At 42.9% G+C, this 13,732-nt stretch overlaps 1 protein-coding gene and 1 non-coding gene across 2 annotated transcripts in view; both read right to left on the reverse strand.

The window, feature by feature from the left end:
* The window catches only part of Ptpn9 (protein tyrosine phosphatase non-receptor type 9), a 94,557-nt gene that overhangs the window by 30,575 nt on the left and 50,250 nt on the right, over nt 1-13,732 (reverse strand). The window contains exons 5-6 of the mRNA XM_045160382.1: nt 11,552-11,657; nt 681-791 (exon numbers count right to left, since the gene is read on the reverse strand). Of these exons, the coding sequence (XP_045016317.1) occupies nt 681-791; nt 11,552-11,657 (217 nt within the window). The remainder of the gene's footprint in view (nt 1-680; nt 792-11,551; nt 11,658-13,732) is intronic.
* LOC123464199 lies at nt 8,729-8,831 on the reverse strand. Its single transcript, XR_006639438.1, has one exon. It is a non-coding gene; the product is annotated as a U6 spliceosomal RNA (small nuclear RNA).

Here is a 13,732-nt window from a genome sequence, read left to right on the forward strand (position 1 = left end):
TAGGATTAAAGGCCATCACACCTAGATGCAAGAGAACAAATTCTAAAATCAGTTTAACTAATGTAAATGCCAGTTTTTAGTTTGACTAAACCCAGACCCCTGTTCAGGCTAAGGATGTACCCAGCCACTGAGCTATACCCCCAGACCTTAAATACTCTTAAATATTTTTGGTTCATTTTTATTTATTTGTTTGAGAGTGACAGAGAGAGAGAGAAAGAGGCAGATAGAGAGAGAAAGGAGCCGGGCGTAGTGGCGCACGCCTTTAATCCCAGCACTCGGGAGGCAGAGGTAGGAGGACTGCCGTGAGTTCGAGGCCACCCTGAGACTCCATAGTGAATCCCAGGTCAGCCTGGGCTAGAGTGAGACCCTACCTTGAAAAACCAAAAAAAAAAAAGAGAGAGAGAAAGGGCACACCAGGGCCTCCAGCCACTGCAAACGAACTCCAGACACGTGCTCCCCTTGTGCTTCTGGCTAACGTGGGTCCTGGGGAATCGAGCCTCAAACCAGAGTCCTTAGCCTTCACAGGCAAGTGCTTAACTGTTAAGCCATCTCTCCAGCCCAATATTCTTAAATATTAAAGGTCTGTAAAGCACCAGGCTAAAGTCTGGATCTAGTCAACCTCCATAAGTTACATTAGTACTACCTTACACAGGGTGCTGTGGAGAACAATCTTGCCTTACCCTCTCCCGGACTTTGTCCTTCAGGAGCAGGCTGATGATAGAATAGGGCACTCGGAACCATATGGGGGCTCCCACAATCAGCACCTTCTTCAGACGAGCTGGAAATGCGCCCTGTGGAGAAAACGAATGGAATTTAAAACCCAGTGCCACTCGTCACTGCTCACACCCAAAGTGTAGGCTCTCCACACTCCTCATTCTTACCCAACGGAGGGAGTCTAGAGCCTAATTCAGGCTTCTCCTAAGTAGCTAGAAGAAAAGTGACTAAAAGGAATAAAGATGTTAGAAACTAATTTAGCTTTAAAAACAACCATGGTCATTGGGCCACATGCTTTAAGGATCAAAAAATTCTACTTTTCTTATTTGTTATCCTACACATATTAACAAACATATATTCTACAAAAAAAAAAATCTGCTTCTTAAAACTTAATTATGGGGCTGGAGAAATGGCATAGCAGTTAAGATTCGATTACTCAAGACCCACATAAGCGAGATGCACAAGGTGGCACATCCATCTAGAGTTTGTTTGCAGTGGCCAGAGGCCCTGTGATACCAATTCTCTCTGCTTCTTTTTCTCTCTCCAGTAAATAAATAAAAATTAAAAAACATTAAAAAAAAAATTATAAGCTGGGTGTGGTGGCACTTGGGAGGCAGAGGTAGAAGGATTGCCTTGAGTTTGAGGCCACCATGACTACATAGTGAATTCCAGGTCAGCCTGGACTAGAGCAAAATCCTACCTTGAAAAACCAAAAAAACCAACCAAACAAACAAAAAGAGTAATTATGAATAAATTATGTAAAAATAAACATTTTCTAATGCTGTAAACCAATATAAACCTTCCTTTAAAAAACATTTTTCTTACATAATCTTTCATTTCGTATATCTATGTGAATATAATTGCTTATATTTTCAGCCATTCCTTCATTTATTTTTTTCAGCCTATACATATAATTTAGGCTAGGATACAACTCAGTGGGAGTGTGTGCTTAGTATGCAGAAGTTTAATCCTTAGCACTACAAAATAAATACACAAATAAATATGTATGATCTAGTATGTACAAGGTCAAATGAGGTCTTCAAAAAGGAAATACCAGCCAGACATGGTGGTGCATGCCTTTAATCCCAGCACTTGGGAGGCAGAGGTAGGATTACCATGAGTTTGACGTGACCCTGAGACTACAGAGTGAATTTCAGGTCAGCCTGGGCTAGAATGAGACCCTACCTTGAAATAATAAAATAAATAAATAAAAAGGAGCCAGGCATGATGAGTTCAAGGCCACCCTGAGACTACAGAGTAAATTCCAGGTCAACTCTGAGCTAGAGCGAGACCATACCTTGGAGAAAAAAAAAAAAAAAAGGAAATACCTTGATGTCTAAAGACAACAAAAACATGCTAGTCCTTCATTATTAATTCATTCTAACATTCCATCTCTTCTCACAGGCCTTGCCATGTACTTAAGAATCATCAACCAAACAAAAGAAGAAATTATAATGAAAAAAACCTACCCTCTTTTTTCTTGCCCCCCCCCCCCTTTGGTTTTTCGAGGTAGGGTCTCACTTTAGCTCAGGCTGAGCTGGAATTGCCTTGAACTCGTGGTGATCCTCCCACCTCTGCCTCCCCAGTGCTGGGATTAAAGGCCTGTGCCACCACTTTCTTCCAATTTGAATAAACCAATTCTCAACATGTTCCTCCCTCTTTAATGCTACTCTGATTCTTCTAATTTGAGAAACATGAAGCATTTATAGCACACTTCTCTAAAGATTTCTTCACTCAAGGCTAAAAAAACTACCCTGAATCTCTTCTTCCAAAGATGCAACAATTTCAGAATATAAGTACCCAAGTGCCTTTAATTACTAATCAGTTCAGAGAAATATCTGTATTGTGAAAAATTGATATATAGGAAGTAAAAGCCATTATGTACTCTTTTTTTAAAAAGTAAGAATTATTGAGTTTATTTAGTGAAAAATATGAATTGTGAGGTTTATTCTAGAGGCATAAAGATGGAGGAAACCAGGCATGGTAGGCACACACCTTTAATCCCAGCACGTGGGAGGCAGAGGTAGCAGGATCACTGTGAGTTGGAAGCCACCCTGAGATGACATAGTGAACTCCAGGTCAGCCTAAACCAGAGTGAAACTCTACCTGGCGGGGGGGGGGGGGGGGGGGGGGGGGGGGGGGGCAGGGCGGGGGGGGGGGGGGGCAGGGGCGGGGGAAAAAGCCAGCCAAGAATTCTCCTCCTTGCTTAACTAGAGAGGAAGAGGAGAGGTGAAAAGAACCTCCACCCCACAGAAATCTCAGAGTAAATAGACTCTGGAGGAGACACATACACTTACCCATGGAAGGCAAAGTGTAAGAACCAAAAGATCTCCTTTGACCCTCTTGATGTAAAAGATCAGAAAGAGGGCCGGAGAGATGGCTTAGCGGTAAGGCACATGACTGCGAAGTCGAAGGACCTATGTTTGACTTCCACCATACTCCAAGGTGACACATGTACATGGTGATACATGTACATAAGGCGGGGAACACATCTAGAATTCAATCACAGTGTCCAGAGGCCCTGGCATGTCAATTCTCTCTCTCTCATAAGCAAATGCAATCTAGGGAGCTGGAGAAGATTACTCAGTGGTTAAAGGCACATGCTTGCACTGTCAGCCAGCCCAGGTTCAATTCACCATTCCCACCTAAAGCCAGATGTACAAAGTGGCACATGTCTGGATTTTGACTGAAGTGCAAGAAGCCCTAGTGTGCCCATTTACTCTCATAAATATAAATTATATATATATATAGCTTTATTTTATTATTTTTATTTTTATTTTTTGGTTTTTCAAGGTAGGATCATACTCTAGTCCAGGCTGACCAGGAATTTACTCTGTATTCTCAGGGTGGCCTCAAATTTACAGTGATCCTACCTCTGCCTCCCGAGTGCTGGGATTAAAAGCGTGCTCACGACACCCAGCAGATATGTGTATTTTTTTAATTGTACATAAAGAGCTGGAGAGATGGCTTAGGTGCTTGCCTGTGAAGCCTAAGGACCCAGGTTTGATTCCCTAGTACCCATATAAGCCAGATGTACAAGGTGGCACATGCATTTGGGAGTTTGCAGTGACTGGAGACCCTAGCAATCTCTCCTTCCTATCTCTCTCTTTCTCTACCTCTTTCACTGATCAATAAACAACTGACTCAAGAAATTTTAATGTACATGTAAACTGGGTATGGTGGTGCATGTCTCTAATCCCAGCACTTGGGAGGAAAGTGGCTGAGGGGCTGGGAAGATGGCTCAGTTGATAAAGTGATGGTCTTATAAGCATCAGGACCTGAGTTTGATCCCCAGTACCTACATTAAAAATAGTTGTTATGGAAACCTACTGTTTTGTACACTGGAACACACAGGAGCCATAAATTGTTACTAGAAAATTTTCAGTGCCAAGGATGGAATACCTCCCAGTGAGTTGTTGGCCACAGAGGTCCCTAATGCCCCCAAAACATTACAGGCCATTGCCGAGGCCCTTGGTTTCCCACCAGGAAAAGATAGCAAGACCCTATTGCTGAAGACTCCACATACTTGGGCTGAAAGGCCATTGAGAAATCCTGCTGGAGCTGAGCTGAAAACCTCCTCCATGTAGACCAACCGACAGAAAGCTGGAAGAAGTCATTCAATGGGGGAGAGAGAAATCACCAGTGGACATTGCAATCTTAAGTCTGTTATGGGGGAAACCAACTGCCCTCTAATTTGACTAGAGGCCTGCTCCATGGGAGGGAATACATCCCTGATACTGAAAAGCTACAACAGGGGTAGTCATGAGCCCTAGGGGTGTAATGTCTGCTGCTGTCTGGCTAAATGTATATACTATGCTCACCAAACTGCCCAGTAAGCACTTCTCTTAATGTTCATACCCACATATTAATGCTACTCTCACTTTTGGTTAGAGAACCTTCTCTTTTCAGATGGCAGTGATCTTGGGATGAATCAGAAGGTACCATGGTGCTGAGAAGACATGACAGAGGAGAGCTCAGCACTGAAATATTTCAATCACACCTTCCAAGGCTCAGGGTCTATTGTGGAAGAGGTGGCAGAAAGAATGTAAGAGCCTAAGGAAGGGTAGGACTCCTTACAATGTGCTCCTCCAGACACAAAATGGCCTGGATATCCATGACCTCACAGTGCCTGACACTACCTACACAAGACCATCATAATAGGAAGAAAAGATCATGACATCAAAATAAAAGAGACTGATTGAGAGGGGGAGGAGATATGTTGGGAGAGTGGAGTTTCAATGGGGAAAGTGGGGGCTGGGTGGGATTACCATGAGATATTGTTTACAATTATGAAAGTTGTCAATTAAAAATACAAGGAAAATAAAAAAGGAGGTGTGCTGGCATGTGGCTGTAATCTCAGCACTGGGGACCTGGAGACAAGAGGGTTCAACTGGGCTATTGGCCAGTCAGTCTAGCCTAATTGATGAGCTCCAGGATAACAAGACACCCTACTTCAAAAAGAGGTGACCAATGTTCCTGAGGAATGATATTTGAGATTATTCTTTGGCATCTAAATACAATAGCCATACATACATACCTACACACATATAAACATGCATGTACACATGCACACGTGTAAAAATTTACTGAGCCATTTTTGTGGTGCTGGGGTTAAAACTCAATGCTTCATAACTGCTCTACCTCTGAAATAGTTGTACATTTATTTTATTTCATTTGTACACATAGTTTTGGTTTTCTGAAACACAGGATCTTTCATCTAGCCCAGGATGGCCTTGAACTGAGCTACCTGAATAAATAACCCAGATGTGTGACATGACATCTGGCTTGTAAAACCTATTTTGTACAATTTATTCTTCCCTCATAAATATATTATACTACAGAAATATTAATATGCTAATATAGTGGTGTATATATAGCTTTTTTTTTTTTTTTTTTGAGGTAGAATCTCACTCTAGCACAGGCTGACCTGGAATTCACTATATAGTCTCAGGGTGGCCTCGAACTCATAAAGATCCTCCCACCTCTGGCTCCCTCATGGTGGGATTAAAGGTGTGTGCCACCATGCAAGGCTTCAATCTTTTTTAAGATATTTAGTTGAGACAGAGGGAGGGAGAGAGGGAGAGAGCACGTGTGTGTGAGAGAGAAGGGGCACACCGTGCCTCTAGCCACTGCAAAAAAACTCCAGATACATGTGCCACGATGTGTATCTGACTTACGTGGGTCCTGGAGAATCGAACCTGGGTCCTTAGGCTTTACAGGCATGCGCCTTAACCACTAAGCCATCTCTCCAGCCGCACATTTTTATTTTTTACAACAGAGTCTCACTGTGTAGTGTAGCCTGACCTTGACTTTCAGATGCTGCTGTCTCAGCCTTCTGAATGTGAAGATGCTATCTATGTACCAACATACCTGGCTTAACACCTCCCACACACCTTTCTTTTCATTTTTCTTATTTCAAGATAGGGTTTCAGCTGGGCATGGTGGCGCATGCCTTTAATCCCAGCACTCAGGAGGCAGAATTAGGAGGATTGCCGTGAGTTCAAGGCCACCCCAAGACTACATAGTTAATTCCAGGTCAGTCTGAGCTAAAGTGTGACACTACGTCAAAAAAACAAAAAAGAAGGGGGGGGGGAGTGTTTCATGTAGCCCTGGCTGGCCTCAAACTCACAATAGAGCTGATGATGATGAAATTCTGATCCTTCTGCCTATACTTCTCAAATACTGGGATTAAATGTTTACACTACCAAGCCTAGTTAATGTGGGGATCAGGATCTAATCCAGACTTTGTGAATGTGAGTCATACACTCTGTCCATTGAGCCACACCAAATTATTATTATTAGTTTTTTTTTAATTTATTTATTAGGGTTTTTTTTGGGGGGGGGTTGAGGTAAGGTGCTACTCTAGCCCAGGCTAACCTGACACTAATTCTGTAGGTCCTAAACTGGCCTGGAACTCATACCAATCCACCAACCTCTGCCTCCCCAAGTACTGGAATTAAAAGTGTGTGCCATCACACCCGGCCCCAATTATCATTTTTTTATTTTTGGTTTTTCGAGGTAGGGTCTCACTCTAGCCTAGGCTGACCTGGAATTCACTATGGAGTCTCAGGGTGGCCTTGAACTCATGGCAATCCTCCTAATTCTGCCTCCCAATTATCTTTTTATCTCACTTATTTATTTTCATTAGGAGAGAGACACACAGAGAAGAGAGAGTAAGAATGGGTATACCAAGGCCTCGAGCCACTGCAAACAAACTCCATAGGCATGCGCCACCATGTTCATCTGGCTTACGTGGGACCTGGAGAATTGAACCGGGGTCCTTAAGCTTCGCAGACATATGCCTTAACCCCTAAGCCATCTCTCTGGCCCTTTATCTCACTTTTTAAATACTTTTTTGTTTTTTGGTTTTTCGGGGTAGTTTTTTGGCAATCCTCCTACCTCTGCTTCCTGAGTGCTGGGATTAAAGGTGTGTACCACCAAGCCCAGTTTTAAATAATTTTTTTATTTTTATTTATTTATTTATTTTTAAATTATTTATTTATTTGAGAGCGACAGACACAGAGAGAAAGACAGATGGAGGAAGACGGAGAGAATGGGCGGGCAAGGGCTTCCAGCTTCTGCAAACGAACTCCAGACGCGTGCGCCCCCTTGTGCATCTGGCTAAGGTGGGACCTGGAGAATCGAGCCTCGAACCGGGGTCCTTAGGCTTCACAGGCAAGCGCTTAACCACTAAGCCATCTCTCCAGCCCTTATTTATTTGTTTAAGAGCAACACACATAGAGAGAAAGAGGCAGAGAGAAAAAGTGTGGGAGAGAATGGGCATGCCAGGGCCTCCAGGAACTGCAAACGGACTCCAGACGCATGTGCCACCTTGTACATCTGCCTTACATGGGTCCTGGGGAATCAAGCCTTGAACCAGGGTTCTTAAGCTCCACAGGCAAACACTTAGCTGCTAAACCATCTCTCCAGCACTTTTTTTTGTTGTTCATTTTTATTTATTTGAGAATGACAGAGAGAAAAAGAGGCAGATAGAGGGAGAGAGAGAATGGGTGAGCCAGGGCCTCCAGCAACTGCAAACAAACTCCAGATGCACGTGCCCCCTTGTGCCTCTGGCTAACGTGGGTCCTGGAGAATCGAGCCTCGACAGGCAAGCGCTTAACCGCTAAGCCATCTCTCCAGCCCCTTTTGTTTGTTTTTTTGTAGTAGGTTCTCACTCTAGCCCAGGCTGACCAGGAATTCACTATGCAGTTTCAGGGTGGTCTCAAACTCATATTTCTGCCTCCCAATTGCTGGGATTAAAGACATGTACCACCACATCTGGCTTTAAATAATTTTTATTTTTTATTATTTTTTGCGGGGGAGGGGTTCTTTTTTGGTTTTTCAAGGTAGAGTCTCACTCTGGTCCAGGCTGACCTGGAATTAACTATGTAATCTCATGGTGGCCTCCTACCTCTGCCTCCTGAGTTCTGGAATTGAAGGCATGCACTACCACGCCCAGCTTTTAAGATAAATTTTTTAAATTTTATTTAATTATTTATGTGAGAGAGAGAGAGAATGGGCACGTCAGGGCCTCTTAACCACTGCAAACAAACTCCAAATGCATGTGTCCCCTTGCGCATCTGGCTTATGTGGGTCCTGGAGAATTAAACCAGGATCATTTGGCTTTGAAGGCAAATGCCTTAATGCTAAGCCACCTCTCCATCCCTAAATAATTGTTGTTGCTATTGTTGTTTCAAGGCAGGGTCTCACTGCAGCCCAGGCTGACCAGAATTTACTGTGTAGCTCCAGGCTGTCCTCAAACTCATGGCAGTCCACCTACCTCAGCCTCCTGAGTGCTGGGATTAAAGGCATGGGCCAGCAGAACTGACTACTTTTATTTATTTATTTATTTTGGTTTTTTCAAGGTAGGGTTTCACTGTAGCCAGGCTGACCTGGAATTCACTGTATAATCTCAGGGTGGCCTTGAACTCATGGCAATCCTCCTACCTCTGCTTCCCAAGTGCTGAGATTAAAGGTGTGTGCCACCATGCCCGGCTTGGACTGACCACTTTTCTTTTTAATGGAACACTTCCCAAATCTGCATATCATCCTTGTGCATGGGCCATGCTAATCTTCTCTGTATCATTCCAATTTTAGCAAGCACGAACTGACTACTTTTAAAATATTTTTTTTTTGAGGCAGGGTCTCCCTCTAGCCTAAACTGACCTGAAATTCATTGTGTAGTCTCAGGCTGGCCTTGCATGGCAATCCTCCTACCTCTGCCTCCCAAGTGCTAGGATTAAAGGCATGTACCATCACATATGGCTAAAATAATTTTAATTGTGTGTGTGTTCACGCGTGTGTGTGCATGTGCGTATATACATATGTATGTGAGTGTCAGGGTCTCTTACCACTGCAAACAAACTCCAGATACATGTGCCATTTTGTATACAGCTTTACCTGGATGCTGGGAAATCAAACCTGGGCTGGCAAGTTTTGCAAGTAAGCTCCTAATAATGTAAGTTAAGCCATCTCCCCAGATCCAAGAAATTCACTTTTCACTATGAAACCTAAACTGGCGACAAACCTGACTTATCCTCCTAAACGATTGGATTACTGGAACAAACCACCATACAGCCTGTTTTTATGTTACTTGATTTATTTTTTTAATTTTGAGTCACTCCAGTGGTCACTGGCATCTGAAAAGAGAAGCTTCTTTAACTAAAAGTGAGAGGAGGGCTGGAGAGATGGCTTAGCGGTTAAGGCACTTGCCTGTAAAACTTAAGGACCCAGGTTTGATTCCCCAGAACCCATGTTAGCCAGATGCACATGGTGGCACATGCATCTACAGCTTGTTTGCAGTGGCTGGAGGCCCTGGTGTGCCCCTTTCCCCTCTCTCTCAATGAATTTTAAATAAATAAACAAATAAATATGAGAGTAGCATTAATATATGAGCATAAACATTAGTGTTGGGGCTGGAGAGATGGCTCAGCAGTTAAGATGTTTGCCTGCAAAGCCTAACGACCCATGTTCAATTCCCAGTAACCATTTAAAGCCAGATGCACATAGTGTTGCATGTATCTGGAGATTATGTGCAGCAGCTAAAGGTTCTGCTGTGCCCATTCCCATTCATTTATATTCATATTCATATTCTCTCTCTCTGCTTGCAAATAAACATAAAGGGATATTCACTAGGCTTTCAGTACCAGGCATGAATTCCCTGTTGGGGAGTGGGCTGCCATTCCTGCTGAAGAGCAGCTGGTTTCTCCCTATAAAAGAGAGCCACCATTGCATCAGTTGAAGTATTTGGCTTGGCTGTCCAACCATAAAGCTTGCAGGGTCCACTGTTGGTTAGACCATTGATGACTTCTGTATTGCCCTTGCCAATGATTACATACTGCATAGCTCTTTGCAGCATTCTGACAGGTAGGTAGTTAATACACAAGAGGCTTCCAGCTCAGCTCCAGCTTGACTTCTCAGTGTCCTGCAGCCCAAGCACAAGCCCTAAGGGAAAAACTATTATTGTGGTCTAGCTAAAAGTGTGTATGATAACCACAAAATGGCAGTCTAAACACTTATGTTTATGCTTGTATCTTATGCTACTCTCAATTTTAGGTTAGAAAAGCTTCTTTTCAGGTGGCACTTACAATTGGAGTGACTCAAAACTGGTCAAAGTACTGCAGTGATGGCTTAGTGACTAAGACATTTTCCTGGGAAGCCTAAGGACCCAGGTTTGATTCCCCAGCATCCACATAAGCCAGATGCTCAAGGTGGCACATGCATCTGGGACTCACAGTGGCTAAAGGCCCTTGCATGCCCATTCTCTCTATCTACCTCTCTCTCTTTCTCTCTTTAATAAATAAACAAATATTTTTTCCCCAAGGCAGGGTCTCAGTCTCGTCCAGGCTGACCTGGAATTCACTATGTAGTCTCAGGGTGGCCTTGAACTCACAGTGATCCTCTTACCTCTGCCTCCCAAGTGCTGGGGTTAAAGGCATGTGCCACCATATCCAGCTAATAAACTTTTTTTTGTTGTTTTTTTGTTTTTCGAGGTAGGGTGTCACTCTAGCCCAGGCTGACCTGGAATCCACTATGGAGTCTCAGGGTGGCCTCGAACTCATGGCAATCCTCCTACCTCTGCCTCCCGAGTGCTGGGATTAAAGGCGTGTGCTACCACGCCAGCTTAAACTATTTTTTTTTTATGGCCAAAGTACTTAGAAAAAGTGACAGTGGAGAAATGGCTTAGCAGGTTAAGTGCTTGCCTGTGAAGCCTAAGGACCCCGGTTCAAAGCTTGATTCCCCAGGAGCCACGTTAGCCAGATGCACAAGGGGGCACACGCATCTGGAGTTCATTTGCAGTAGCTAGAGGCCCTGGCATGCCCATTCTCTCTCTCTCTCTCTCTTTCTCTCCCTCTCTGCTGCTCTCAGTAAAAATTAAAAAAAAAAATTTTTTTAAAGAAAAAGTGACAGTGGGATTGTTGAACACTAAGTGGGCCATCTCTGTCACACTGTCCAAGGCTCAGAGACCATTGTAGAAGAGGTGGCAGAAAGTATATAAGAGCAGAAGGAAGGGGAGAACTACTTATAATGCTGCCATCTAGACACAAAGTGAACTTGAGATTCCTGACCTCACAGTGGATGAGGTTACCTACGCAAGCCCGGCATAATAGGAGAACAAAAAATGATGAGATAAAAGAAGAGGCTTGTTATAAAGAAGGTATTCAGTGGAGGGGAGATTTGGGAAGGGAATGGGGGGGGGCAGGAGGTGATTATGATAATGGCACACTGTCTATACTTGTGAAGGTTGTCAATAAAACGTTAAAAACTAATAGAATAAAATATTTAGAAATTAATAAAAAAAAAAAAAACAGCTGAGAGAATCCTCCCATAGCCTTACCTTCAGCAGGTTTAAGACTTTCTTGCCAAGATCCAGCTCAAAGTTGGCATAATTAGAACCACACATGTCATAGATAAACACCAGTCCATTCCTTTGAGTTTCAAAGCTGTAAACCAGTCATTAAACAAAAATATTTATTCAGTGTAAATGTTTTAAGCAGTGTAAGCCAGACACTTACATGCTTTAGATTTGCACACCCCAAAGGCTATTACAAATAAATTATTTGACTGAACTATTAAAAGATAGCAACACTTTCCAAATTTATTTATTTATTTATTGTCTGTTTCAGTTTTTTTATTTTTTTTTTGAGGTAGGGTCTCACTCTAACCTAAACAAGCTTGTTTTAGACTTTTACAGACTGGTCTTGAACTCATTTTGTAGCTCAGGCTGGCCTTGAACTCAGTCTCTTGAGTGTTCGAAATATAAGTATTAGTTACATATCCACCCAAAAGGTTGTTATCATTACTATTATTATTATTAATTTGGGGGGGGGGGTATTTTGAGATAGGGTCTCACTGTCTAGCCCAGGCTGACCTGGATGGAATTCACTATGCAGTCTGAGGGTAGCCTAGCAGTTATAGAAGTCTACCTACCTCTGCCTCTGGAGTGCTTGGATTAAAGGTGTGCACCACCATACCACACCTGGCTTTAAATATGTAAATTTAAACTTAGGGGTTTTTTTAAAAAATTCTTTTTAATTTGACAAAGTGAAAGAGGGGGAGAGAGAGAATGGGCACGTCATTCTCAAGAGTACTCAAACCTGGGTCCTTTAGCTTTGTAGGCAAACACCTTAACCAATAAGACATCTCTCCAGCCATAAAGTAAGTTTTATATCTAATATACTCATGTTCGGTAAATATGCACTTAAAAATGCTGATTCTGGGTTGCAGAGATGGCGTAGCAGTTAAGCGCTTGCCTGTGAAGCGTAAGAATCCCGGTTCGAGGCTTGATTCCCCAGAACCCACGTTAGCCAGATGCACAAGGGGGCGCATGCATCTGGAGTTTGTTTGCAGTGGCTGGAGGCCCTGGAGCACCCATTCTTTCTCTATCTGCCTCTTTTTCTGTCACTCTCAAATAAATAAATAAAAATAAAAATAAATGCTGATTCTGAGACATACATAAGTTTCTCTAATAGAGTTTACATACTGTTCCTACTGTGTTACATCAGTGCTAAATCTTGACTCGTTTTACATACCAGCATCAAAGATGGTATCAAAACATGGGACACAAGTACTGAGTAGACTATTCAGGTCTAGAGAAGTTCTATTTCTTCATGAGCTCAACTAGGACTAATTAAAAAAATTATAGGTTTTCTCCACAAAGACAGGGGCCTAAAACAAGAGTCAGTGACAGAGAAAAGAAAATGTAATAAAAATAACATGTTGTGCACAATGACTCGGGTTCTATATTCTCAGATGAAACCACTCATCCTGTGTCCATAGCCACATGTAGCATTGATCCCAGCACTGGGCAGGCTGAGGTAGAAAGACTGTTATGAGTTCAAAGACAGCCTGTGCTATAGATTGAGTTCCAGGTCAGCCTAGACTAGAGGGAGACCCTGCCTTGAAAGGGAAAACAAAACAGCCCATTATATTTGTTTCAAAAGAACAGAAAGAAGGAGGTACATGAGGGACAAAAAAGCAAGTTTAGGGCTGAAGAGATGGCTTAGTGGTTAAGCACTTGCCTGTGAAGCCTAAGGACCCCTGTTCTAGGCTCGATTCCCCAGGACCCATGTTAGCCAGATGCACAAGGGGGTGCACGTGTCTGAAGTTCGTTTGCAGTAGCTGGAGGCCCTGGTATGTCCATTCTATCTCTTTCTCTTTCTGCCTCCTTCTCTCTGTCTGTCACTTTCAAATAAATAGATAAAACTTAAAAAAAAAAAAAAGCAAGACTCCTTGCTACTTTGAAGAAGACAAATGGTAGACCTGAGAACAGTCATGGCAGCATTATACTTCTACCAAGAGCCAGCACTAGATCTCACTGAGAAAGAAGCCTTTCATTCATTGTTTTGAACTAGAAGGCTATTTCAAAGGTAAACACAGTCTGGACTGGCCAAAGAGAAGGAGGGCTGAGAAAACCCACACTTCTACTTAGGGGGCAGAGGACCACTGACAGTCCTGGTCCTCAGCCCTTGGAAACTTGTCCTCTTTAGACTAGTGATACATGTGGGGTTTGCATATG

This window comes from Jaculus jaculus, chromosome 10 (assembly GCF_020740685.1).
Source record: "Jaculus jaculus isolate mJacJac1 chromosome 10, mJacJac1.mat.Y.cur, whole genome shotgun sequence".
Taxonomy (NCBI): Eukaryota; Metazoa; Chordata; class Mammalia; order Rodentia; family Dipodidae; genus Jaculus; species Jaculus jaculus.